General features: G+C 38.5%; 1 protein-coding gene across 1 annotated transcript in view; it reads left to right on the forward strand.

Moving 5' to 3' along the window:
* The window catches only part of YPEL1 (yippee like 1), a 34075-nt gene extending 9833 nt beyond the window's left edge, over nucleotides 1-24242 (forward strand). The window contains exons 3-5 of the mRNA XM_090062632.1: nucleotides 13357-13400; nucleotides 17643-17751; nucleotides 19758-24242. Coding sequence (XP_089918758.1) covers nucleotides 13357-13400; nucleotides 17643-17751; nucleotides 19758-19847 — 243 coding nt within the window. The 3' untranslated portion in view covers nucleotides 19848-24242. The remainder of the gene's footprint in view (nucleotides 1-13356; nucleotides 13401-17642; nucleotides 17752-19757) is intronic.
* The last annotated feature ends 3206 nt before the right edge of the window (nucleotides 24243-27448 follow it).

Below are 27448 nucleotides of genomic sequence, written 5' to 3' on the forward strand. Positions count from 1 at the left end.
CCTGGCCCAAAATTGCACAGCTCCCCATGCTCCTAGCCCCTTTCCCCCAGTGGGAGTTCTTGGCCCCAGCTAGGGGAGGGGGAGGGCCCTTATCTGAATTCCCCCTAAGCCACAGGGTGGCCAGGCAAAAACCTATGCCAGGCAGAGTCTCTATTGGCCTCTAGCTGGGAGCGTGGTTGCTTAGCAACCACTGCTGCACCTGTTGCATGGAGGCTCCATCTTGCACAGGGGCAGCCCAGCGCCGGGGCTTACAGGGGGGCCCCACAGGGCAGATGGAATTCCCTGGTGGGCCAGATGCAGTCCGCGGGCTATATTTTTGCCTGCCCCTGCTCTAAAGGTTGTTAATATAAACTAAACCAGCTTTCTTCAACAAGAAAAATTATTACTTATCTAGAACTAAAACTTGTGTTGCAATCTAGGACTTCTCTTAAGGAATTGTACCTTGACTGACATACAAATTATGCATGAATTGCAGAGATTAAAACATAAAAATTGTCATGTTCTGACAATTGTGCCTGATCACAGAACTATTACTACCCCCAAATCTAAACTAGTTAACTCTCGCTTTATTATTTCTAATACCTTGTTAAAGGTGATCCAAAAAAGGGTAGGGCTGATGTTTTGTTTTGTTTTGTTTTTTGTGCTGTGAGAATGTTAAAAATGATTGGGGAATCTTGATCACCTCTTTCTTTTCCCATGTTCTGTACTAAATTGTCAAGGTGGCTTCTAAGTTTATCTTGAATACTAGAATTCATACAATTACAACTTTGCAAGAGAAGGGAATGGAAGCAGAGAAAAATAGTTTAATCATTAAATTCTCCTTCCCCTTTGGGACCTAGTTTAGCTTTAAACTCATTCAAGCAATTTCTCAAAAAAAAAGTTCTTACAGTAAAGATTATTCTCCCCTTTTTCCAGTTCAGGGTTATATAATCAAAGTCCAGATGTTATAGCTTCCCTAGATTTTCTCATCAGAAATCGGGCACAAGACCTTGGATTCTAAATACAGCAGCTTCTAAACTGGTTTGTGGAGCTTCTTGGATTCGTAGTGGTGGCTCTTTTTTTAACAGAGAGAAAACACTGATCACAGTTAGAAAGGACAGAGTTTAACATTTTCTAAAGAAGTTAAATTGACTTGGTTGTCGCTGTTTCTAATATTGTAATACTTTCACAATGTAGTTGCTGCGGTAATGCTTTCTGGCTGGAAAATTGGCTGGAAGATGTTCTACACTAGGAGACAAACCCTTAACACAAGATTCTTTCTTTTTAAGGCAAGAGCATTCTTTTTCCTTCATAGGTAATCTTAAAATGGTGTAGACGGAACAAATATTTGGCTGTGGCCTGACCCAAAGCATATGAAATATGACTTTATATCTTAACTTAGACCATCTCTTGTTTGCTTGTTTGTTTTTTCCCTCTCTTCCATTTTTTTACTTGAAAGATGGTGCCCAACCGAGTGTGGAACTTTGTAATAGGGGTGTAGGTTATAACCGTGTTGGTCTAAGGATGTAAGCAGAGAAGGTTCTTTGGGTGAATCTGATATCTTTTATTAGACCAACTTAAATAATTTTTTTCCCCCAATTATTTAAGTTGGTCTAATAAAAGATATCAAATTCACCCAAAGTACTTTGCCAAACTTTGTAACATAAAGTTGAGCCCTTTTTTTTTAATGTTTACCAACTAAACCTTTTTTTCCACAAAGTGTACAAGTATGCCATCAATCTTTTCCTTCTTCTCTAGCAAGAGCTCAACTAACAGTCTTCAGTGGAAGGTTGTGTCCTCCTTTGTGCCTTAAGCAGTCAACTGAAGCAGTTGCCAAGTAGGGCAGCAGTACTGAGTGATCCACCCCTTCAGTTTACTGCCAACAGTTCTGCTTGCGTGTTCTGGGCTGTGGCAGCATTCTCTCCCTGCCTTTTAACCTATTCATGTAGACCTTTTTCTCCCTTTCAATCTGCCTCCTTCCTATAGCATGTATTTCTCTTTGGGAGGCATCTGGAAATAGCTAAACTATATTGTTTTCTGTTCTTTTACGCCATGCCTCTTTTGGCACCTTGACAGAAAGGTATTTGTCAGCTTCAGCTCTGAGGAGACCTTTCACTGATTGACCAAAACCCAGAAAAGCAGGGATAATCTTTGCAAAGCCAAGAAACTTTAATATATAGATTTCAGCTGCCCTCTTTTCTAAGAGGAATATTCTTTTTTATTCACAAACAAGAAATCTGAGCTATCTGAGGGGAATTGCAAAGCTTTCTTCAGTTTATTTTTGCAGGTATGTGGGAGAGCAGATAACTCCTTTTTGCAGGTAACCTCTCTGCAAATCCAGACAAATTCAAGTTTACCAGCAATTGGTATGCAAATACATAGGCCAGAATACTTTAGTAGTCTGTTTTACAAAGTAATTTACACGGACTGTTTTTACCTCTAATTTTAATTTCTTCTGCCACCTTTAGAAGGATTGATTTAGCCAAAGCTTAATTACAGTCTAAATTAAATCTGCTGTTTAATGCTGTGTGCATGCTAAGAGTAAAGATACTTCCTCTTAAGAAAAAAAATAGCACAAAGCCATGGGTATTGCTTGCCAAAAGAAACACCTCCATTTTTAAATTTTATTTTTTATATCTCTTGAAAATGTGAGGCTACAAAGGTATCCAGGCTATATGAGCAGCAAGTAAAAGTCTATTGGACAACAAAGGCCTGCTTCAGGTGTTGCAACTTTTGGATTATCTCAAAAGTTAAGAATTTGTTCCAAAGAAGGAAAAGAGTGCACTAACCCCAGCCAGTTTTTTTTAGCTGGTGCTGTTGACATGTTGGGAGAGGGGCAGAACCTTCCCATCAGTGGAAATAATGGTCTTATGGTTAAAAATGATTTATTGGGACTTTGATATTCTACTGTCTAATGACACCAGTTTATCTGGGTGCTATTTAAAAACAAGAAAAAACTTTTTTCTGAAGAGTTTTTAGAAATGTAAAAGGATATTTTAGCTCGGCCAATGTACTTTGGGAGAGCACCCCAGAAAAGAACTGATACCTTGAATACTGATCAGTAATTCTTAGTGAGGTCTTTATGATGATCCCTTGTATTTATTTTTTTAAGTTCATGTGTATTTACATACAACATTGGCTTTATTGCTCCAGCAGGAGGTATTCAAAACTGTTGTCCACTTTTCAGATATGTAGGGGGTAGGGAATATACTGTATCCACAAATGCGGTATGTGTGCAAGGAATACTAACCTAGTAACAAATAGATTGAGGAGAAGGATATGGAAGTACAAAGAAAATGATGCCTCAGTAGAACTCTGTTAAAATGGGTTCTTGAGGGAGAACCTTGGGAAGCCTGTGTGGTGTTCAAATGGAAATGTAAGAAGCTTCTTAAAGACAAACTGCTGAAAGGGTCATGCCCAATTGTAAATGTTTGGTTTGCTTTTGTTTTCCCATTTTTCTAGAGAGGAAGAAGCTGCTGGGGTAGCAGTAGATCCTCCCTGATTTAAAGGTGAGGATTTTCAAGAAAGGACTCTGTGAAAGCTGTTGTTCAGATAGAGGTGACTGACATGAAGTCTCAGTACTTCATCAGAACTTAACATTTGCTCAAGTTTTGTGTGGCTGATGGAAAGAGACTGAAAAAGCAGAATTGCTCTGAGCACATTTAAGATGCATCTTTGTTTCCTTTCTGAAGAGAAGAAATCAACAGGGCTACAATAAATTGTGATTTAGAGACTGTGTTAAAAGACACCCCCCCCCTGAAAAAAAGGGCCAGCCAAACTGGTGGCTTACTTTGGGTCTCTGTAGTCACTCTGTCAAGATCAATAGGTTGACTGACCCTCCTGTTCAAGGAGCAGCAGTTGAATGCCCATATGTGAAGTGTTATTTAGCCACTAAAACCTTCACAAATTTTGTTTTCTTATTCAAAGCTTAATTATGCATTTAACCTCTTGCTATTGCATCAGATTGAAATAACCAACTCAGTTTTGCTATATTTTTCTATCTATGTTGCCATTATTTTACACTTTGCCATTGCAAAGCATATCTGACCAATTGGGCAACTGTCCCTGCTATGCAAGGCAAAAAGACATGATGGTTACATGCACATTTTCAGGATTTTGTTTTGCTGCAAGAACCAAGCCATTTTAATTAACTCCATGTGAAGTTATTGCTTCTGATGATAGAGAAAATAGGGATCCCAGACCTTCTCCTGAAGAGTATGATGAATTCAGTTATTCCAAGGAATTAATATTTCTACCCTAATATGGTTCAGGAGGAAAAAAGTCTTTGTCATAAGTTAGAAGTCTGAGCAGTTTTAACCTAAATTATTTAGGAAGTCTTTTGTGTTCTTTGTCCTTAGCATTTTAGCTTGTGTATGTGGATTATTTCCAAATCTGTTATAGCGGACTCATTGTCCTCTACTTTTTTCTTCCCCCCTGCCGCAATGCTGCAACTTAGGCAGATGATTGTGTCCCTCCTCTAGCAGCTGTCCACCTCTCTTTGCACTGTAAAGAATAGCTGTCTACCTTGTGGGCGGCTAGGACTTTACTACCTATTGATAGAATCTAAAAGAACTGGCCTTTCACGTGACATAGAATACAATTTTCTGTTCCAGGTACTGCTCTTAAGGGCAACTGACCAGTTTGTGGGAGAGATCTGACTTTACCCCAAATCAACTTGAATTTAATCCACTATATGGGAAGCTTTTCTTATTTTATTAGGCAAACATTTACTTTTGGAATGTATCCAGTTGGTGTGTATCCCTCTTGAACTGCCTTAATGATCAGTTAGATGGCCTCCATGTAGTATTGAAAGAATAAAATCTAGTGAGGACTAGTGTGTAATCTTTTATAAGACAGACCTTTACAAATTGTGGTTGGACCTCCAGGAAGGTGGTCTAGATAATTCTTCTAGAGGTACTTTCCAACCTTACTTCTCTGACTTTATGACCTCACATACACTTTCTTTTGCCTCGTAAATCGAATTACTCGAGGATGGATAGAATTCTTTGAGTATTTTTTTTCATTACGCTTGTGAAGTCCCAGGAGTATCTAATATTCTTATTGATGAAACTTGTATTTTATAACTTAGCATCAACATGGCTCTGGGGTCTAGTTCTGATTGCAAGGAAGGAGTTGACCACAAAAAATTTATGGGAGTGCAAATCAGCATAACTAGATATAAACTTCTCACCTAATGATTCTGTATAGGTTTGCTTGACAAGTTGGGAACATTGGTGCTAGCCATTCAAAAATATGGTACTTCTAGTGCCATTAATTTTTTAATAATTTCCTTGTTATAGAATGTCAGAATCATTTATATGGTAGGTTTTGATCACTTTTAAAAGCATCTTTTATGGACCCTGCTCTCTGGTCACGTGGCCTTGTCTGATGTGCATTGTCTGTGGAGCAACTGATACCTTAAAAGCTTTTAGCATCCACATCTAGCCGTTACACCTGCCTCAGAGGGTGAAAATAGAACGGTTTGCTTAACTGCAATTTCCTTTTCTCCTGGGCAAAAATAGCTTATCCTGATGCATCAATAGAGGCCATGTGACTTGGGAGTTCATCTCATACCTAATTCTACATTTGGAGAGCTTCACTTGCAGGTATGTACCTAGCTTTTGTTACAGTGAAAACACTCAGAACTGCTTTGGAAGTACTGTACTCTGTAGTCGGCATATTACAAAATAGATCAGCTAGCTGGAGAAAGCTGCTACAGTAGGCTTTAATACACTTAGTATTTTTTCCCCAATTTACTATTTAGTTGATATTTATTTTTTAGTGTGCATATTCTGGACCTTCCAAGTGTTCTGAAACATGGAAAGAGTACTACAGAATTGCTTCATGAAGCAGTAATTTTACAGGATAAGACAGAGTGGATGTTCACAAAATACACCAGTTTTTACCAGTATTCTACAGTTGTTTAGCCATAATATAAACCACTGGCAAGTAGATTTGCAGTAAACTTACTTCAACACTCAACAGTAGATTTAAGAAATTTTCCAAAGCAAATATCCTACTATGGTGTCACTTTGGCATATTTTATCATAAATCTCTGTTGCTGTGTATTCATGCCACTTGTAGTCCATCTATTCTGAATAAGACAGATACTGGACTTATAAATGTAACTACAAGATATCCTGTTAGAATGGTTAAGTGCCATACATGCCATTGTATCTTGAAAGGGCCAGAAAAAATGTACTGCAGTCTTATAACCTGCAACAACTGATAAAGTATTTCCTGCTGTGAGTTTTCATCTAGTGGTCCCTTCTGGGTAATGATTCTTAATACCTAGGGTTCTGTTCTTTATTCTATAACTGAAATATCCTCTTTTCCACTAGCCTTGGGCAAATTACTTTATGTTGTACCTCAGCTTCCTAGCATTTAAAGTTGGTATATATTTGAAAATGAATAGCATAACATGAAGAAAAAAACTGGAATGCTGTGGTGGTAAAAAAAATAAGATTGTTTCCATGTGCTCAGAGACCTTGTCTGCTTCTGGAACAGGAACCAAACCAGAATCTGTCTCCATCTGCAGTCACTGGATTCTGAAATCCAGAATAAGGTTATGGAGGTTAGGCAGATAATAGCATAGGATGACCTTTACATTATAGACTAAACTGTTAGCTTTATAAATTGTCACCTTGCCCTGAGTTTTACTAGACTTCAGACTAACACAGCTAACCACCTCCTGTATTGCAAGTTGTCACAGACAATCTCATGGCAATACTATATCTAAATAAACAGCAGTGCTTACTTTCCTGAGTTCCTTATATTAGTAAAAGATAGTCAAGCAACAAGCTGCATTCTGGTTTTTTTGGCCCAGTGCTAACCAGGTTGTTCACAATGGCATTGATGCAGTCTTCTGTAGATCTCATATCTATTTCAAGAAAGCTGGTAATGCCATCAGGATTTATAAAAAAAATAAATACAAGGGGCAGATTTAATGAGGGAATGATATAAACTGTTCAAAATATGTGGAAAGAGGATGTGAAAGAGGCCATGAGATTTGGCTAAGTAGAGTCACATGGAAGCCCTGGTGAGAATTGTTGCTAGAGTGTTAAGGATGAAAACTAGATTGAAAGGGATTCTGGGAGGGAAGTGAAAGCAGTAATTGCACATGGATATTCAAGAAGCTTAATAGTTTGGTGATAGGATGGTACCCGTTTAAGTTGGGGGAGGGATTTTTGGAGGCCGGGGAGTATTAAACCATGGATCTTAAAAGAAAAGACCCAGAATGGGAAGGGTTGTCCAGTTAGGTTGACTGGAATAACTGAAATAGTGACTGGGTGTCTACTAGGTGTTAGTTTGTAGCTGGCTCCAGAGGTGAAGCATTTTAGCACCACTCTAGTAAGATTACAGTATTAGTGATGATGTATCTTCCAGATTAACTTTGTCAGTAGTGGAAGAGAAACCTTGCCTTGCCTTTCAATAAGGATGATAATGTAGAACATGAATGGGTAATGAGAGTGAATAAATGCATCAGAATAGAAATTACTACATATGAGGTGAAGTAAAGGTTGGGGGAACCTGGATAACTTCCACCTCCAAAATACTGAAAGAAATAGCACATTGCATTTAAAAGTCTGCTAGCTAGGGTTTCTAATAATCCAATCAAAACAGGGTACTACTTTTAATTGGAAAATAGCAAATGTCCTTATTTAAGAAAGTGATCCAGGTAACTACAGACACTTTTTTTTTTTTTTTTTAGTGTGACCTGAATAGCATGCAAGTCTTCAGAGCAAATTTTTGAAGGAAAGAAAAACTAAAGACTTGTTATGAGATGGAAAATAGGATAAAGTGGAAGATAAATTTTAATAAGGAGGCACCACATCACTTTAACCTGATACCTGATTTTTTTTTCTAGACAGATTTTCTGCATTTTTCTTTATCTGGACTTCAGTGAAGTATTTGATATGATATCACATGGGGAAACTTATTACTTATAGATAAGGAACTGTCCAATGAGGAGACTTGCACCAGGTCATAGCAGGATGGAAAGTTTTTGACTGTAGGAATGTTACTACTGGAGTTGGTAGTACTGATTAACAACTTTGGCAAGTGAAGTAGGAATGTGCTTATGATAATACCAAACTGGGAGGCAGTATTAATAGTCAAGGTTGAAATATTCTATAGGATGACTTGTTTTTACTTGAACTGAAGTAATAGAAATGGGATTAAATTCGATAGTGCAAAATATGAGTTTTATGAATAAAGGGATTAATAGCAAGACTTCTTACTATAAACTAAGAGTTAATTGGTTAGAATTGACAGAGCAATAGAAAGGCCTGGGAGTGTTAGTCTGTTAGGATAACTAAATTCTCAGTATGGGGTTGACATGAAAAAGACTAACGTGATTTTAGGATGCATTGAGTGGAGTATTTCCAGTAGAAGTAGGGAGGAATGAATGGGTGCATCTACACGTGCACCTAACTGCGAGGAACTGCCGGGACCTGACCCTACTGTACAGTAGCAATGCCAGTGTAGTTCTTGCCCACTGCAGTGCTGCCATGGCTTGTTGCCATGGCGATGTAGCATCTTCTGTAGACATGCCCAGTGTGCATTTTCTAGAGGTGTACCAATACATCAGTCCATATCATATCAGCACTGATTAAAAAGAAACTTGACATCATCAGCAATCAGCTTTTTTTGGCTGATGTGGCCAGTTTAATGGCACTGATTAAATGCTGTGTGCATACGGACAGCCGCAGCATGCATGCAGCTAGCCCAGCATCTTGGAGAGCAATGTCCAACTGGTAAGTCTGTTGGGGTGAAGGGGTGTGGGGAGCAGACTGAGGCTCCCGCAGTGAAGCAGGGAGTGGGGCTGCGGCAGGCACTGCCTGGGCAGGGCACAGGACAGAGCTGCAAATGGCTCGTCCAGGGCCAGTGGAGAGTGGCTCCTGCTGTTGCATGCACCCCCAGGTGGGGGGCATATGCCTCCTGGATCTGTGTGAAGGGTGAGAGCAGGCTGCTTCTGCCTGCTTCCAGGGCTGGGGGCAGCACCAGGCTCTTCCTCTCTTCTCCCCCCCACACCAATGAGCTGCTTGCAGCACTTTCCCCTGCTCTGACCTGCCCTGGCCGGGCAGCACCTGCCCCAGCCTCACTCCTTACCTCACCATGGGGTCCTCAATCAACCTCCCCCCCCCCCCAACTTACCAGCTGGATGCTGCTGTCCAAGGTGCCAGGTTTCACATCAGCAGTCCGCTCAGTATTGGCCAATATGGCTTGTTAATAATCAGTCATCGGTATTGCTCAAAGAAATCTGTATCTGTGCATCCCTAGTATCTGCTCCCCCCAAGCTTTGAGAGCTAATCTGGAATATAATGAGTGGAACAGGTGCAGAGATGGGCTACTAAGACAATCAAGGGAATGGAGAGCCCAAGAAGATACTTGGAGCTGTGCATGTTTAGTCAGTTTAAACCAAGCCTGAGTGTTGATATGATTCCTTTCTCCAAATATATCAGGGGGTGAACACTGGGGAGGGTGAAGAGCTATTAAACAACGTTGGCATAGGAGCAAATGGTTATAGACTTCAAGTAAATTTTGGACTGTGAATTAGAAGGGTTTTTTATTTGCTAAAGAGGGAAATATCAGCATAGTCTTCTGATTTAACTAGTTCTTAGGAATTAAGAAACAAAGATGTCCCTCCTCCCCCGTAATAAGTTTCTTCTTTACCCTGATCTCAATGAAGGCTGGGGGTCAGTTTGTGGCAGGAATAATATGGCATAATTGCCTGCAATTGCATGCAGCCTGGACTTAATGAGGTAGAAGAGGCCTTTCAGTCTCTGTTCTGTGCATATGGTATTTGTGCATTTCAAAGTATAAGGGCAGCTACATAAAAATAGAGAAAATAGTTCTGTACCTTGTAATAGTCCAACACCACACTGTTAAAATATCATGTTGTGCATTTTTCTTAGTTGCTTGTCGTGGTGGTTGGTGGGAGTAGACTTTGGCTTTGGTATTTTATTTGTGGAGACTTTTTGCACACACACAAAAAAAAGGAGCAACTCACCTTCATGTTTCTCTTTGACTGGCATTCTGATTTACCAGTTGCATTCTAACTGAGTGTATGGAGAATAATTTTTATTCATGGCTGATACTGGCAGAAATGCTTGGTTGCTTTTAGGCTTGGTATAAGAATATGCAGTACTGTCGCCTTTTTCATTCCTTTCTTGAAGTATGCAAAGGTGATTACTGTAGTTGGTTGTAACAGAGCTATGGAAAAATGCCTCATTTATAGTAATCGCATGCAATTTTGGAGGACTTTCATGACCAATGCCTCACTTTATATTTGGAAGATATAAAAATGTCAGGAATCATTGGGGGGGGGGGAATCTCCAGAAATGTCACTGGCATAAAAAAATTCAGATTTATAAAATTTAAGGAAAATTCACATAACATGCTCTTGTGGAAAAGATGCAGTATGCTCAGGAGGTCCTTTAATATATTTTTATGCATAATGCTCTCAAATGTAGGCCTTTTAAAAATAAGTGTGTGTGTGTGTGTGTGTGTGTCAACATGGAGTGCTTCTAGAAATATGCCTATATGTGTATGTATATATAATAATATGGTGGCATATTTCTGGAAGCACTCCATGTTGACCAAAGTGTTCTCTCAGAAGCAATTGGCTCCTCAGTGGGCCTTTTGCCTCTAATTTCAGTAAGAGCAGAATTTAAATCAATGTGATAACTTTTAAACTCCTTGTTGATATGAAGAAAAAAATGTGTTGCTTTTCCACATAGGTCTTTTCCTGTCCTTTCCTTAAAGGGATTTATGTAGGGAAAATTGATCAATTAATGTTAAAATAACCTCTTTACAAAAGGTTAAGGATATTTGAGAAATTCTTTACAATATATGCTCTTGGTTTTGGGACACTTTTGAGAAATATGGAAGGTGTCTGATGTCGTTCATTTAGTAACTACTTTTTAGGATTACTTGCATTGTACTGAGACGGGTACCTTGTGTTGGGTTGCTGTGAAATAGTTATTTAAAAAATAAAAAATGGAAGTCCTATCTAATGATGCATTTTAAAAAAGCTGTTAAGTTGCATTGCTTTTTATTGCATCCAGAGTTTATTTAGGATCTCATGCTTATTCACTAGTTAGTAATACAGTATAGCACCTCTTTTTTTTTCATTCAATGCGCATGTAGTCTACTACTGCATACATCAAAGGGAGGTAATGAAGACATAGCTATAAGATGCACTTTATTTAAAAAAAAATTGAAAAGGCTATAAAATAAAACTGAAAAGTTGTGACAATCTGTAGAAATGCTATATATATAGCTAATATACCAAAGGTTTAAGTGTTATTTTTGCAACCATAAGTTCCAGCCTTCTGTAGGTTACCACATAATTACATTATGAAATTATGGTTAAAAAAAAAAAATGTCCTGTAAGATGAGTATGTTAAGGGGAACAGCTTGGCGAGTAGTCTGACAAATTTCACTAGTGCAGACAAAGCCCAAGTGGCAGAATGTTGTGGATTTTTTGTTTATGTGTATATGGCTCCTGTGTCAACTCTGACGGCCTCTATCTAGGAATGGCTGGGGAGGCAAATGGGTCTAGAGGTTTCTCTAGCATGCTTCGGCTTTTTTTTAATTTACCATTGGCAGCAGTGAGGCATTTCATTTTGAACCCAGTGTTGTGCATGGCCCTAATTTAGCCCAGCTTTGGGATCCTAACTAAAATCGTGATTTGGTTCTCTTCACAGAACAGGTAGATAGCTTGACTAACTGGCAGCTTATGCATTACTTTTAATATTGGCAAGTGGGGGAAGGGGTGGAAAGGAAAATAGCAAGAAACTAAATTATGTTTTTAGAATATTAACTTTATAATGCATCTTTTATTGTCCGATGTAAGAAAAGTTTTTGTAATGGTATAAATTTTTTGTACGGCCTTCCTAGAACTTTATCCAGTTGCTGTGATTTGGGTCCCTTGTGCCCTTTAGCTTTCTTTTGGTTTGAGTAACTGCAGCACTCTCTTCTTGGTGCTTCTGAACACTTAAATACATGGTTTTTCTTGTGCTTCTTCAAACACATGGAACATTTTGCCTCTGTTTCTGCCAAATTTTCCCCTACCCAAGTTCGTACATTTCAGCCTCTCTCTCCTCACTTTCTCCTCCCCCAATCTTTCAGGTTATGAGTTTTGTGGTTTGTTTCTTTTTAAGACCCAGACCTAATATCTGCGTCCTCTTGGGTGATTTTTTTTTTTCCAATCTTTGAACTGCAGCCTTGGGAGAGAAGTCAGAGAACAGATTTAATGTAGTCTGGGGCTACCCCACTTTGCCAGAGTGCTTCCATTTGAATGGGCACCACCAAGATGCAACAAACTTCTGTTGTCTTTGCTTGATCTAGGAAATGAGTGAAAACAGGTGATGCAGGACTGATGACATGTGGCTGATTCCACACATACTGAGGCATTTTATAAAACAGCTGTATTACAAACTCGACCAGAATTTCAGAAAACCAGTTTTACAAAATGTAATAGTCTTACACTTTTTTAAGACCCAATCACTTGTAAGGTTTTTTTTCCCCCTCCTCCCTGTCAACAGCAAATGGAAATAGTCTAAAAAAACACTAACTTTTTGCAGTAGCATTCTTCACAAGTTTCTTCCATCCCGCCCTGTTTTCCTTCAGCCAGTTTCAAACAATGGAAAATAGTGGAGTATAGGATCTGAAAGAGACTCCTACAACTCAGACAGAAGCATTTTATTTTCAGTTGAACAGAAGTGTACCAAATGCAGTGGTCATCTTCCATTCATTAATTTTTTTTTCTAATTTCAACTTTTTTGGCAACCTTATTCAACTTACAGGAACATTTCTGTTTTGTAATGAAATCGCAGCATTACATACTCAACACAGAGCAAAAACACCTGGAGTTGTTTCTACATTGCAGTCTATCTGATTTGCAGTCATGTCTCAACTGGCCTTGTACATTCACACCTACCATGCTGTCATATGTTTCTGTCTCCATATCACAAGAAAATGGACTGCTATCTGATTCTGCATCACTGAAGACACGTCTACAGAGTAGCTCCAGAAGTATGCAAGATCAGAGCAATGCATCTTGGGCAGTCGCAAAGTAAGCTGTGAGGAACATGGATGAGACTGTTTGTTCCCTGTGTATGATACAAAAAAGCATGCTGTACCACTTGAGGAAATGCAGCCATGTGGTGTTTTGAGCACAAATCCAACTAAGAGGCAACCCTGTTACCAGTTGATTTACAGATGTGGCTAAAAGTTTGTGAGGATGGGACCTTATTGAAAAGTAACTTTTTTGTATAAAATTTCATTTCTAGTATTCCTTTCTTGACACTGTCATACTTGTATATGCTATGTGTCCTAACATTGCTTTTCTTTTTCTTTTCTTCTATGCAGTCTTTTCAGGGAAGCCAGGGACGAGCCTACCTCTTCAATTCTGTGTAAGTATAGCTATAATCATACATGCAGTTTCTGTGAATTATCTCTGTCTTTGGTATCTGCTGCAAATGGGCAAGGTACTCCACAATTATAGCTGATGCAGCTTACTCCAGGCTTTTGGCTTTTGTCTTATCAATAGGTTCTGTTGGTGAATATAAGTGGTTTTGGGATAACTATGGCTTTTATAAGGGAATATTATGACTGCATAGCTTGAGGTAGACTAAATTTCTTTTACAAAAATTTTAAGCAGAAGGCAGGGCAGAGGTGCATCTTAAACAGACTAATTCAGATGTACATAAATGTTCGTAAACAGCAGCTTACTTCACAGCAGATGCCATGAAAGAAACTGCAGAGAGCAGGCATTCTAATGCAGTGATTTAAATACAAAAGATAAGGGAAAGGAGAAGGAACAATGCTGAAGGGGGGGAAAGGTGGGGGGGGGAACCTGTAAACCCATAGGACCATACAAATTCTAAAAAGCTAATCTAGGTAATGGGATAAAAAATCATAGTCTCTGTTTAGATCATACTTAACACAGTCCAGTCTGTGGATGTTTTCTTGTTCTGCAGCTTCTCATTCAAGATTTTTTAAAGTTGTGTTTGGTTTTTTTTTGTTTTTGTGGGTTTTTTTTCTTTTTAGTTTAAGAATGGTTACTCCTAGGGTAGTGATGGAATAGCCAGTGATGTTAGTGCTCTGCCACATGCTTTTGTGCATTTCTGGACTTAATTTCAGAATGGTGTCTATTCGTTTTTTCATGTAGGGGTCACCCACCCTATCTGTCCATTACAAACAGTGGGGGTATAGTAAACGGGTGATTGCTGATATGATGTTGGTAGTGGTAAATGAACCCTAGATGTTATAAGCAGTGTTGTTTGGCCCAGTGATGATGCGTTTTGTGTTGATGAGGAGGCATAACTGATATCTGGGCTTGTTGCAAGACCTGGTGCCTTGATGAAAATAGGAGCTAGGTAGTCTGTTGCTGAAGAAACAATGAGGTGGGGCAGGAGATGTTGCCTGTAGGTCAGGACAGGCTTGTCCCCTAAGACTGCCTTGAGATTTAATATAGGTAATCTTGTCATTTGCTGAAAGATTTTTGGTTTTACAAGGGTCAGTCGGAGTAATGACTCCTATTTTTCCACCCCCCCAGCTGAGTATTACTGGAAAATATTAAATTTGCACAGAAAATGTATACATCATTGCTAAACACACAGCTGTTTTGACTGTCTCTTTCTCTGCCAATGGCTTTTTTCCACTGGTGAACAAGGGCATGTATCTTGACACTGAAAAGTCCTTGCATTTGTTGCACGGCCACTGTCCCATAGCCTTCATTTGCTGCCATAATCCCCAAAATGTGGCCTTCAGTCCATCCTTCATCCTCTGGACTGTATAGAGGATAAGACATCACAGTCCATCCAAATGCTGAGGTTGTCTGTTGTGCATAAGATGGTGTGTGGGCCAAGCATTGTCATGCAGAAGCAGTACTTAAGTATTCAGCTTTTCATTTTCTTCAGTGTTTGGATGTTAGACCTCTGAATTTTACTCTTCTTACCACTTTAGGCAAGCGGTCAAGAAAAACAACCTCCTATGTCTATGGCTTGCTTAGGAGATTTAAAAAAAAAATTGGGGTCGTTACTTTCTGACTGATCCTTGTATTTTAGACTTCTAATTGTACACATCTAATTCCAACTCAGTTGAGGCAAATGAAGCTACACTGGGTTATTCCAGGAAATGTTGTGAAACTGGAAAGGAAAGTAAATTACACTGTTGACAACAACACTATTCCAGAGGAAGAATCTTTAGCATGACCATTGCGTTCATGTTTTCTCAGGTTAATTTTTAGTAAGTAGAAAGTTTTAATGCCCTTGAACGAGCTACAAGAAGTCATACTATAGGTGAGTATAATTATAGGCTAGCATAATTAAGATGAGATTAAAGGATCCAACTGTTGTTTTCTAAAATTCTGTTTACGTGTAGTTGTTGTTATATGAAGAATCGGAGCTCATTTTGTAGTAAAAGTACTACAGCTTTAGGTAGTTGAACAAAGCAAAAATAGCAAGAATCTGTTCTTGTGTAACCATATCAGTTAAACTGTGTTGCCAAGTTTTCCTAGGTTTATTACATAAGTTTTTGTCCAGTCTAAACCTTGTTCTGGAACATACTCAGTGGTTTAGTGCAATGGTTTTCAACCTCATTGGACCCAAGCTACTCCCCCTTTAGACTAAAGGAAAATGGAAGTTCTTAGCTTTGACTACTTTCTTGACTGGAAAAATACTAGAACAGTTCTTCTCTTGCAAAGAACTCGATCTATAACAGATTAGAAAATTTTTTGGCACCATGGATCCAATTTGAAATCTCTGGGTTGATCTTGTGAAGCATGTGCGAGCGTTGGCACACAATATTGTGTGGCACCCTTAATACTACTTCATGGCACCCTGGTTGAGGAATCACTGGGTTAATATATACTAAATAGTCCAAGTTTTTTCTTTTAATACTCACTGTGTGGTAGTATAGTAACATATGGTTGTTTTTGTCAGTCCAAAGTAATTGGTAATGTTGGCTAATTATCCATATTTAATATTTAGCCATATTTTTAACTTAGGATATTGACCCTACCAAGTATGACAGAAGGGACCTAAGCAGATCATCAAGTCCGACCCCCTGCCGTGGCAGGAAAGGATGCTGGGGTCAAACAACCCCAGCTAGGTGATTGTCTAGCCTCCTTTTGAAGACCACCCCCCAGGGTAGGGGTGAGCACCGCTTCCCTTGGAACTTGGTTCCAGCTCTTAGCCGATCTGACTGTGAAGTAGCACCTCCTGATGTCTAGCCAGAATCTGCTCTTGATCAATTTATGACCATTGTTCCTTGTTACTCCCGGTAGTGCTCAGGGCAACAGGGACTCTCCTGTTGCCTGCTGGTGCCCCTTGGCAAGTTTATAGGCAAGTCCATGTCATTTATGGATAAATAACACTGTCTTACTATTTTGTGCATGTTATGTGAAGACACAAAAAGAATCATTCTTGATATTTTTAAAGATGAAATACTACCATACATTGCAATAATACAGCTAAATGCTTAAGGTGCAACATCCTACAGGTTTTTTCTGTTTGTTTCTGCTGCTAACTTGGAGCATTGAACTTGAATAGTCTGCCAAGCGCCTACCACATGACTATGGCCTGCATAAGAGTCTGCTATGCATTTGGCAAATGCTGTACAGCACACTAGAAACCCAGCCTTGAAAAGTGTATATGAATTCTTACTCCCTGTCCCCATGAAGACAAAGAAAATTCAGCAAATAGCTATGCAGAATTGCTGAGGTGCAACTCTTTGAGGAGCCTTTTTGCTCATGTGCTCAATCTGAGTGGAAAAGTAGCACTCTGAAGTAAAACCTGCAGCTGAATGGCTAATCCTTAATTCAGTAATTTCCTGTGAATTAAGGACACTGTGGACATGCCCCCTTCCCCCCCCCCCCACTAATGATTTGGGTTTTGCTGTAGCTTTTTTTACAGGGATGAATTGGTAGTAGCAAATTTTTATATATAGAAATTTACTGTGTGTGTGTGTGTGTGTGTGTGTGTGTGTGTGTGGCCACTGGAAATGGTCAATTATGCTTTAATTGGCCAAATTTCTCCTAGACAAATTACCAGGACTTCTGCCAGGACTCAAATGTACTGATAAATAGGTGATAGTGATAAAGTTATCTTGGTAAAGAACCTGATTTTTAACCTATTGACAATCCAAGTTAAATGACCTAAAATTTTCTAAGATCTTTTCTACATTGGTAATTAGTTTTTCATTTCAGCTGTTGGCATTGCTGCTCTGGTCCAGAATACTTGGGTAGAAGAAAAAGGTAGCAATTTGTGCTAATGGAAACAATTCTCAATATAGAGAAGACTTTAAATCAGAAGATGCCTGACATTTAATTTGCATAGTTAAATAACTTTTTATTTACCTTGCATTGCTGTTTCAGGGCATAGGTGAGAGCTTGTTCCATGCTACAAATGCCAGTGTGTTTCACCTGTGAAATAAAAAACAAGATTCAGTTATCCCCTTCCTGTCTCTTCAATTTAGTGTGATATTAGAAATTAGCTGAGCAGTATTTGACTAGAAGTAGCATATCCTGGAGACTTTAAATAATTTAAGGAAAACTCAGGGTTAATCTCCAGGAAAATAGAACTTTTTTGTTGTTCCATCAGCATTCACCTATGTTAACGATGAAGTGCCATTATCTATGTTCTTTGTTGCAGAGTGAATGTGGGCTGTGGTCCAGCAGAGGAGAGAGTACTTCTGACAGGTTTACATGCTGTAGCAGATATCTATTGTGAAAACTGTAAGACTACTCTTGGATGGAAATATGTAAGTATTTAGTATGTGTTTATTAATTTTTATCAAACATTTAACAAATTATATTAGTGGTATTATTAATACAAATAATCTGCAAGGATATTACAGAATGATTGTTTAGAATACTATATAATATTAAAAATGCATTCCTTTATTCAGCAACCTTTTATGTTTTTAAGGAAGGTAATAAAAATTAATCAATTTGGAGTTATCTTTAAGATTTTCAAGCAGTTATTTTATATTATTAGATTGAACGACTCTTAATTTATTACGTTCACATCCATCCGAACAAATCTTCTGCATCTGTCAGTAGGTGCATGTATAATAATTTTTAACAAAAATAAAACTGCTGCTTGAATGTTGTGGCAGGATCAAGATATTTCCAAACTAAACTTTGTGGCTGACAAGTTATCCATGCTACTAATGTGCAATGGATCTGGCACTTTGAAGAAAAATTGTACTTTTTTAGTGGACCTCTTTCCACTTCCACTTGTAGCATACTTTCTGGTTCAGTGATGTTTCAGAATCTTCTGGAAAGCAGTTGGGGCCACAAGTTCCCTCTTATGGCAATAAACCTTCGGGGTAAGATGGTTAATATACTGTAGCTTCTACCATTTCATTTTCTTTCTTTCCACTATTAGCTGTGGAAATAGGAACTTTGTCCTTAGTCTTGTGTATTACCACTTCCCCCGCAGTCATAGAATTATAGAAAATTAGGGTTGGAAAGGACCTCAGGAGATCACTTAGTCCAACCCCCTGCTCCAAGCAGAACCATCCCCAACTACCATATTTTACTACGTACAAGTTGACATGGTATACAAGTCGACCCCATAAACTTCCCTTGCTGCATCTTAACCATCGCTCCTCGTTCTGTCGTTTATCACAACTGAGAACAGCCCAACTCCATCCTCTTTGGAACCACCCTTCAGGTAGTTAAAAGTTGCTATCAAATCCTCCTTCCCACCGCCCCAGTTGGCTCTAGCTCATGGGGCTTTCCTCTGTGCTGCATGAGCGCAGGAGCCCACCAGCAATAGATGCAGCCTGGTGGGGGCTGTTCTTCCTGCAATGTGCAGTGTTGGTCCTGCTGAGAACAAGTGCCCTGAGTAACCCCACCTACTACTGCTGCTTCCTGCTGGGGCTGCATGCCAGGCCTGTGCTCCCGCCCAGCTGCAGGTCTGCCTCCGCCCTGCTCTTGCTGCTTCCCTGGTGTCCCGCTGACATCAGGCAGCAGGTAGGGAAGTCAAGCAGGTCCCAGGTGGCTGGAGCAGCAGCAGCTCTGCCAGAAGCTGTATGTTGGCCAAGCCCTTCCACCCTGATGGTGGGAGTGAGGCACAGTAGGGTATGTTGAGTGGGGTGGGGACAGGGATGTACCTGGGCATCTCTCTCCCATCTTCATAGGTGGAAGGGCTGGGCAGGGTACAACTTGTTGGTTGGGGGCTGGGTGCTGGATCCAACCCACAGGCTGTATTTTGCCCGCACCTGTTGTAGGGTTATGATGTCTCTTGATGCATGACACGGTTTGAAGAACTAAAGTTTTCAGTTTGAGATGGAGGATCTGATAAGTTTAAAAGTACAAAAAGGGCTGTTGGAAAAGAGTTTATCATCTCCTTTTAGCTTCATCTCATCCTGTACCCCACAGAACGTATCTTAAATTGCATGGTTAGATTGGATACTGGATTCACAGATTATTGAGAGGTGGTAGAATCTCCATTATTGCAAGTTTTTAAGTGTAGTTTTTAAGATGGACTCTTGGTTGGGAGAGGTAGATAGGAATGATGCTTTCTTGAACAAGGGCATTTAGACTCGGTGTTGTCTTTAGGTCCTATCCAGCCCTATTTTTCTGCTATTCATGCATCTCCTGCCTCCAGCAAGAAAGGGAACACATGCATAATCAAAAACTAGTGTAAAGCTTTAATAGGTATTACATTTTTTTTAAATGCGTGTCATTTGATGAAAAACCTTGTTAGAGCTTTAGCTCAGTATTTTTTTAATATATGTATATATTTGTTTTTATCTAGGAACATGCTTTTGAAAGCAGTCAGAAGTACAAAGAAGGAAAATTTATAATTGAACTTGCCCACATGATCAAAGACAATGGTTGGGAGTGATTTCCCATGCCTCTCACACACTCTGGACAATATTCTGTGGAACATGCTTTATAAAGACTAATGCAAAGTAAAGGAGGATTCTGGCTGAGATGGCTCTGAAAATATCGCTGAACTTTGAAACCTCACAAATGAGTAGTGTAGTTTGTGGCTCTTTCAGGCCATGTTTGCCTTTTTCTCCTTGTGTAAGTTCCCTCTTTTTGTATATGTACTCTTGTGTGAGCAGTTGTTTTGGAACATTTTGGATGACCTTTTTCTAAACTCTCTGATTAGAGAAACCATTAGTTAATTGCAGATGGATTTTACTGGTTGGTATCTATCTTTTTACCTACGCCTTTAATGCTACCTTCTGCTGTGCATGCTTCTTGCCTAAACACCTACACTCCAATCCTATGGAAGATCTGTCTGAGCAGTCCTAAAGAATGTATAGGATGGGGGTGTCTTTTTATATGTAGCAACTTCTGATGTCTTTTGGAAGTGAAGGGGATGCAGTATTGTAGTTTCATGAATTTCTTTTTAAAATTTGGGAGTATAAAAACCTGTGTACGTTTTGTAAGGAAACTGATTATAGGTACAGTGCCCACTTAGAAATCTTTCAGTTGCACTGATTGAATGTATAAGATCTTAAATTTTGTTAGGAATACATTGATATGTTGATATAATTAGTGCAAATAACTTGCAAGAACATTAGGGAATGATACTGTAATTGTAATCAAAATACATTCCTTATTCTGCAACCTTTTTTATCTTTAGGGAAGGAGAAAAAATAACAGCCTGCAAGATCAAAGGGCACAAAAATGTACATGTCTTTCACTTGCTACCAAATTATTTTTTGCACTGTACCTTTAACAGTAACAGGGAGCTATGCATCATTGAAGTTGTATGGCTGGTTCCATGTAGCTGCATAGCCTAATGCACTGGACAAAGAGGTTGATATATTTAAAAAAAACAACTCCTTAAAATATCCTACTGTCATTTACATTTGAACAAGAATAGATATTTTTGTGGGAAAAAGGCCATGGCCTATGAGAGAGAAATGGGGGTTAATGGGAGGGTAGGAAAGTAAAGAATGAAAGTTGATTTCACTTATTCATAAAATAGAATAGCAAGATAATTTTTTTTTTAAAGTATAAAGAAAGAAAAAGGGGGTTACTTGGTTTGCTGGATAAATCACCCCCAAAGACATTTTTGTAATAAAGTTTTATATAAAAATGTGTTTTCTTTCTGTGTTGTTTTTTTTTTGGTTGGTTGGTTTTTTCTGGTTCTTCCAGCTACTTCTTAACTGGAGTGACTTGGAGAGAAACTTCTATAGATGTGTATACACAATATTAATTATTGGGATATGTGTATACACTTTCAGTGTCTTTATAAAATACTTTGTTCTGAGAGAGGAACTTTTGAACTTGGGCTCCCTTAATTCTTGAGAATAAAGTGGTTGGGTAAATCTTTAACACTACATAAGTACTATGACATAATTAATAATATGAAAGCCTTGCAATACAAAGTAATTCCTTTTAGTAACATTTTAACTTGGCATCTATGAAGTCTAGTAATATGTGCCATTGCTGCTGCTGCTGTTACGTTCTGGAAAATCTCTCATAGGCTTTCAGAATTCTCCTGCACTTTACAGTTCTGTGTCATTCATTTAAAAAGTATGCCAATGGGTAAGAGCAATATAGATCTTTAGAGAGAGCTTTTAATTTTCTTTTTTGGGAGGAGGGAAAATCCTCCCAGCTATAAAAGTTTTTTCTATGATGCAGGCTGGCTAAACTGCACATCAGAAATCTACAGAACTCAATGTTTAACGAAACAAAAGTAATTAAAACTTTTGGCCAAAGAACTAAGTCCAATTTGGATTTTAAAGGTGACTGCATGGTTTTCCATGTTGAAGAATATGATCAGACAAGAGATTCCTCTATGACTAAAACTCATTGATGAAAGAAGGGTTTTTGCTCATCTTTGCCCCTTTCAACTTGGAATCTCTTTTTACTATTTTCTTCTATTACCGTGCCAGCAAGGAAAGTACTGGCACAGTCATAACAAGGAAATGGAGATGGTATTGGTATGAATGTCTAATTAATTGTAATGTCTATAGACATCTTTATGGGTATCAACAAGTTTATCTCTCTTTCTCTTCTCCCCCAGCTATAGACTTGTAAAGCAGTACACTAAGTTGAAGAAAAGAAAAATAACTATTTTTCACTATAAAAGAGACCACACATTTAAGGTTAGCTGTTCTTTTAAAGAAGGAGAGAAAAATATCATTGCTACTTTACTTTAAATAGCAAAGCTGGATGTCTCTTGTTAGTGAGCTAATAGAAGACTAATTATTATTTAGGACCTCAACCTCTTTCTTCAGTGCATTATTTATATTTCATACTGGAAACTTTCACCAAAACCTTTATTAATCTCAATGCCAAAGGTTGAAATTTCATGCAGTGCTTAACACCTAGAACTTTAAACTATTGGCATAAGGAGTTATTATAAATTATATGTGATGTTTAGGGCTTTTAAGAGAACCAAATAAAGCAATATGCTTGAGTCTTGTGCGGGAAGGGGGATAGAATCATAGAAAAGAGGACCTATAAGATCATCAAGTCCGGTCCCCAGCCGTGATGGAAAAGAGAAGCTATACCTAATACAGAATTACTTCTATGTAATATTTTTTCTGTTCAATCTGATACCTGGGAATAATAGAAATGTTTGTTACTGTTTGATAGAAGAAACTGGTTTTTAAACAGTTCTGCCCTTGTAAGATATGAAGCATTTCAGTTAGTGGTTTTGGTGAAAGTTGAATCCAGATATCAATGGCTGCTGGTTGATGTAAAGAGGTCAGTCTGGTCACTGAACCTTCCAGTAGCACATTTAAAAATAAAAAACAGGAAAAACAAACATTTACTTGAAAAGAATTTTGAAAAGCATTTTCCCTCTCACCAGTTCTTTGTAATATATTAAGATTATATTTAAAGATTTTGTGTGTTCGTTCTGGGCAAGTTTACTTCCCCTCCAACTTGAGCACTTTTGTTACTTGTACTGGTTATTTTTATTGTTGGTCTTAACAATTATTTTGTATTTTTTTTTTTTTTTTTTTTTTTTATTATAAACTGTAACAAAAAGCTTTTGTGAACTTTTGTGTTTCATGCTGGCTCTTTTCTAGGACCAAATGAACTGACTATGAGCTGGCTGTTTGGAAAGATATGTTCATTGGGATACATAGGAATGTGCTAGCAAAATGTACATGTATTAAAAGGTCTTTCGTTCGAACCTCTAAAGCCATGCATCTCCTAAAACAAATGAGCATCGTAATTTGACATTCTTTTTTTGTAATCCGGTGATTCTTCATTGTCTAGGCCCTAAATAATGATTGTAACACAGTTGTTATAGAGTTAATATACTTTAAATGCCAGGTTTCTTTCTTTGCCTGATTACTATAGAAACATTTTTAACTCCATGAAAGGCAGTGCTGTCATTTACAGTACATTGTTTCAAAAGTTAATGTAAACTGGCTATAGAATTAAGGAGGGTTTGCTGATTGATGCATCAGCTCATCCATATTTTGCTATATATGTGGATTTACTTTACTGTGTTGCCATTTTAATATACAGTATTTTATTACCATCTTAACAGCCTGTAATGTTTGCTCATTAGCTTTACTTGCTGTTAAAGAGGCCAGAATGTGTGAACTTTTTTATTTATACCTAAACCACACCGCAATGTAGATTTGAATTATACCACTGCACTAATGAAGTCTTGATGCCCTACTGCAACCTAAATACTTGACAAATTAAAAAAAAAAAAAAAAAAGCCAACTTCTCTGTGAACGGCTTAATTTTGCATGCAGCTAACTTTAGCAACCTGTGGACAACCCATTTTAAACTTTGGGGTTTTTTAATTAATCAAAGTTGTTTTGCTCTTTTATGAAGAGATGATCATGTACTTGGATTGTAACAGCATCTGTATTTGGACTGAGATGCATAAATAGCCACAGAGAGACTTGAACATATGCATTGTATGCTAATGGTGAAGAATGAAGGGAAAATGTCAAATTGTTAAGCATGGATACTGCTGTAGTTCATCCAGCACTACTGTGGCCCAACCAGCAGTATAAAACATCTATTGTGTAGGATTAGGCATTTCTGAGGTTTGTTGTTTTTTTTTTTTTGTTTGTTTGTTTTTTTTTAAAGGATTGTTACAATTAATTTAAGGCCTAAGCTGGAGTCATAAATGAGAATTGAGTTGTCTCATTGTTTCTTAAACACTTTAAAATGCTTTCATTTACAGATGACATGGCTGCTTTGCTGTTTTGTCCTAGCAATACTGTACCATAATTTGTTGTTTCATTATATTGTATCTATTGGAGGTATCACAATAAAAGCTTTTAAAGATTTTGTTGAATTACTTTTTAATGTTGTGCTGTTTTTGTGTTTTGGGTTTTTTACTAACATTTAAATTCTTATTCTGTTCCTTGGCCCAGAGGGCCAACATAAAAAGCCAGTATTTATAAAATTTAAGATGCAGGGGATTAGATTATTCTACTGTGCAGTCTAGTGTCACAGTCTACATGTCCAGGCACAAACTGTGCCATAAATTAGTCTATTGCACGATAAATTTTACTGTCCATTTAATGGCACATGTAGATGTGCCCAGGGAGGGTGTTTTCATGAGAATCATGTTACGCAATGTGAGTCTGTCTTAGCTGTAATGTCAAGGTTTGTTCATTTCTTCTTCAGAAGTGCATGCATCTTTAAGTCCTACACTTCAGAATTTGTCCCCAGTTGGTGCAGTTTTGCTATTGCTTAGTATGGTAGAAGATGCTCAATGGAACTAGAAGCCAAGAGCTTTTAAACCAGTCCACCTGCATGGGTCAAACCACAGATGCTATGTGGTAGGAGACTGTTGTATGGGTTTTGGTTTTTATTTTTGTTTGTTTGTCAGTCTCTGACAGCAGTCACGAACTGTAAAGAAATAAAAGGAATGGAGATTCTCACTATTGTCTTTGTTCAAAAGGTGGTGTTTTTAAAACATGTACTTAATATTTACCTGAGTAGCAGAAGGTGTTCAGAGAGAACCTCTGAAGGAATTCAAATATCTTTGTACATACATTTTGAAAGTCCCAATTCTGCACCAATAATATGATTCTGATGCAGCTCTGTAATACGCTTCTGCATCTTTTCTATTTAGGAGCTGAAGATACTATGTAAGGAAGAAACCTGGTCCAGTGTGTTCCTGCAAAGACTATGGAAAGTATAATGAATCTCTTAGCCATGACAGATTCCTACCAGCATTAATGTCATTAAGTGCTAATTTTGTTCATTAGATCTACACAGTTACTTCCAGTATACCTTAAGTGTCACCTCTCCTGGACTGCTTGAGATGATGGTGATTTATTTTTTCAGGAATTGCTATAGAAAACTGTCTGTCTCAACAAAAGAACATATTCTGATCATTCATCTGAAGAGGAAAGATAGTCTTATGGTTAAGGATCAGGTGATCAGGGCTTAGTTGGCTCTTCCAGAGACTGCCTCTATATGACTTCAGGTAAGTCATGTCATCTCTCTGCACCTCAGTCCCACAGACATAATGGTGTGGTTTGTCAGTTAAATTCAGTTAGTGTATCTAAAGTTACTTGCACGCTATGCTGGAAATGGAACTATAGTAGCACGTAGTTTCTGACCCGAGTTCTGAGAATGTCCTAGAGATAACTGAGCTTTTTGCAGGCTTATGGGAGTTTGATCCCAGATGATTATTCAAAGTCTCCAGTAAGTTCTTTCCTTCAGGGAGCTATAGGTTGAGTGTTGGGGTTATTCTTCACACTTTGAGTGTTCACAGTAGTACAGGTACATGTTACAAACTACCCTAACTTTTAAACGGAAATCAAATCTTCTCTGCAGAAAAAGCATGACAGAAAAAATTATCTGTAACATGGCACACTGAAAAGAGAATCAAGCTTATTTGTGAAGACACCTTACATGGAATCCCCACTTTTCTATTGCTTCACAGTTGAACCAGGTGATGTTAGTTCAGTCATCTAAGATTTTAAGTGGCTTTGGTATCATAAGAGCAGACAAGGTGATCTTGAAGTTAACGAGAACTCCATGTACTTCAGGCTTCATAGATTGAAAAAAATGAATAATTTAAACTAGTTAAAGTACTTTGCATTCAACAAAATAAATTCCAGCTACAGCCAGTAAAATCTTAAAATTCTTCTTGTACTTTAGAGCAGAAGAGACCCTTTTCATCACCTAGCTTGACTTCCTACACAACAGAGACTTCTCTGAACTAATTTTTGGTGGTTGATCTAGTGCAGGGGTTCCCAAAGGTTTTATGCCGTGGCCCAGCAAACTGCAGCCCAGGAGTCATAGCCAAGGTAAGGATGGCCCCCGCACTGTGGGGGTAAACCCTGTGCTGCTGTGGGCCCTGCAGAAAGAGCCACGGCCCCTCTGCCTGGCTATGGGGGGGCCGCAGTTTGCTGTCTGTGGCCACTTCCAGTCTGGCAGCCTACCTGCCACAGCCCAGCACCGGGCCATGGCCCAGGGATTGAGAACCCCTAATCTATTAAAAATAGTTAATTTTTGGAAAAGCTTCAGCAGAATGGAAGTATGTCTGTCTATCATGTTGCATTTGAGTAGATTCCTTCTTTTTCAATTGATGCACAAACTATACTTGTACGCTATATTAAGGGAAACTGAAAGCTTGCTTCACAGAATGTAAAATGTCAGTGATTTTAGGAAAACTGGTAGCTAATCAGCACTTCTTACTTTTTGGCTTTTGTTTGTTTTTGATGCATTAAGTAGGGGAAATGCACACCCAGAACGCTAAATAAAAATGAAATAATTACTGTAATGTTTTATGTTCAGAGAACTCAAATTGTCATTTCTAGAAAATTCCTTACTACTTGAAATAAATTAAACTATGCAGTTATAGACACTTAGTTGGTTTCTTAATGTTACACACTATAAATGACAACATTACACTTTACATACTTTCTGGTTTGTGCACTTTTGATAGGGTGAAGGGAATGACATTTGTCCTACATGAAAACAGGAGGTGAGGACACTTTACATAATCTTTTTTTCCCTTGTTGGGCTTTGACAATTTCAAAAATTGTGTGAGTGCCTTTTATAATGTGCTTAGTATTCAACATTAAATATAAAGACTCTTGGAGTAATGAATAATGTGTGGTACTCACTATGAAGTCATTCAGTGGAGACTTGTGCTGTGCCTCTTCCATTTTCTTCTATTCCATCTTGGAGGGGTGTGGAATTGTTTATGTGAGACCAAACAGTTTTACAGTAAAATTATCTCAGTGCTAGAACATAGGCAGAGCTGCTAGCAGTGCTCATTTCTAAGGTTTATCGAAAGCTAGAGTGTCTTAAATAGCTTCTCACTTTTGCTGGATTTGGTTTCCAATAAGACTTGGCCCTGTATATGTGAAGTTGGTATAGCAATGCTACAATTTAATTTACCGTATTTTTCGGACCATAAGACGCACTTTTTTCCCCCCAAAAGTGGGGGGAAAACGAGGGTGCGTCTTATGGTCCGAAGGTGTGTGTCCCGGGGAGACGGGGCGGAGCTTGCCCGCGGAGGTGGCGGAGCCCGAGCGG

Source organism: Crocodylus siamensis, chromosome 9, assembly GCF_052110815.1.
Source record: "Crocodylus siamensis isolate JL-2025a chromosome 9, ASM5211081v1, whole genome shotgun sequence".
In the NCBI taxonomy this organism is placed as follows: Eukaryota; Metazoa; Chordata; order Crocodylia; family Crocodylidae; genus Crocodylus; species Crocodylus siamensis.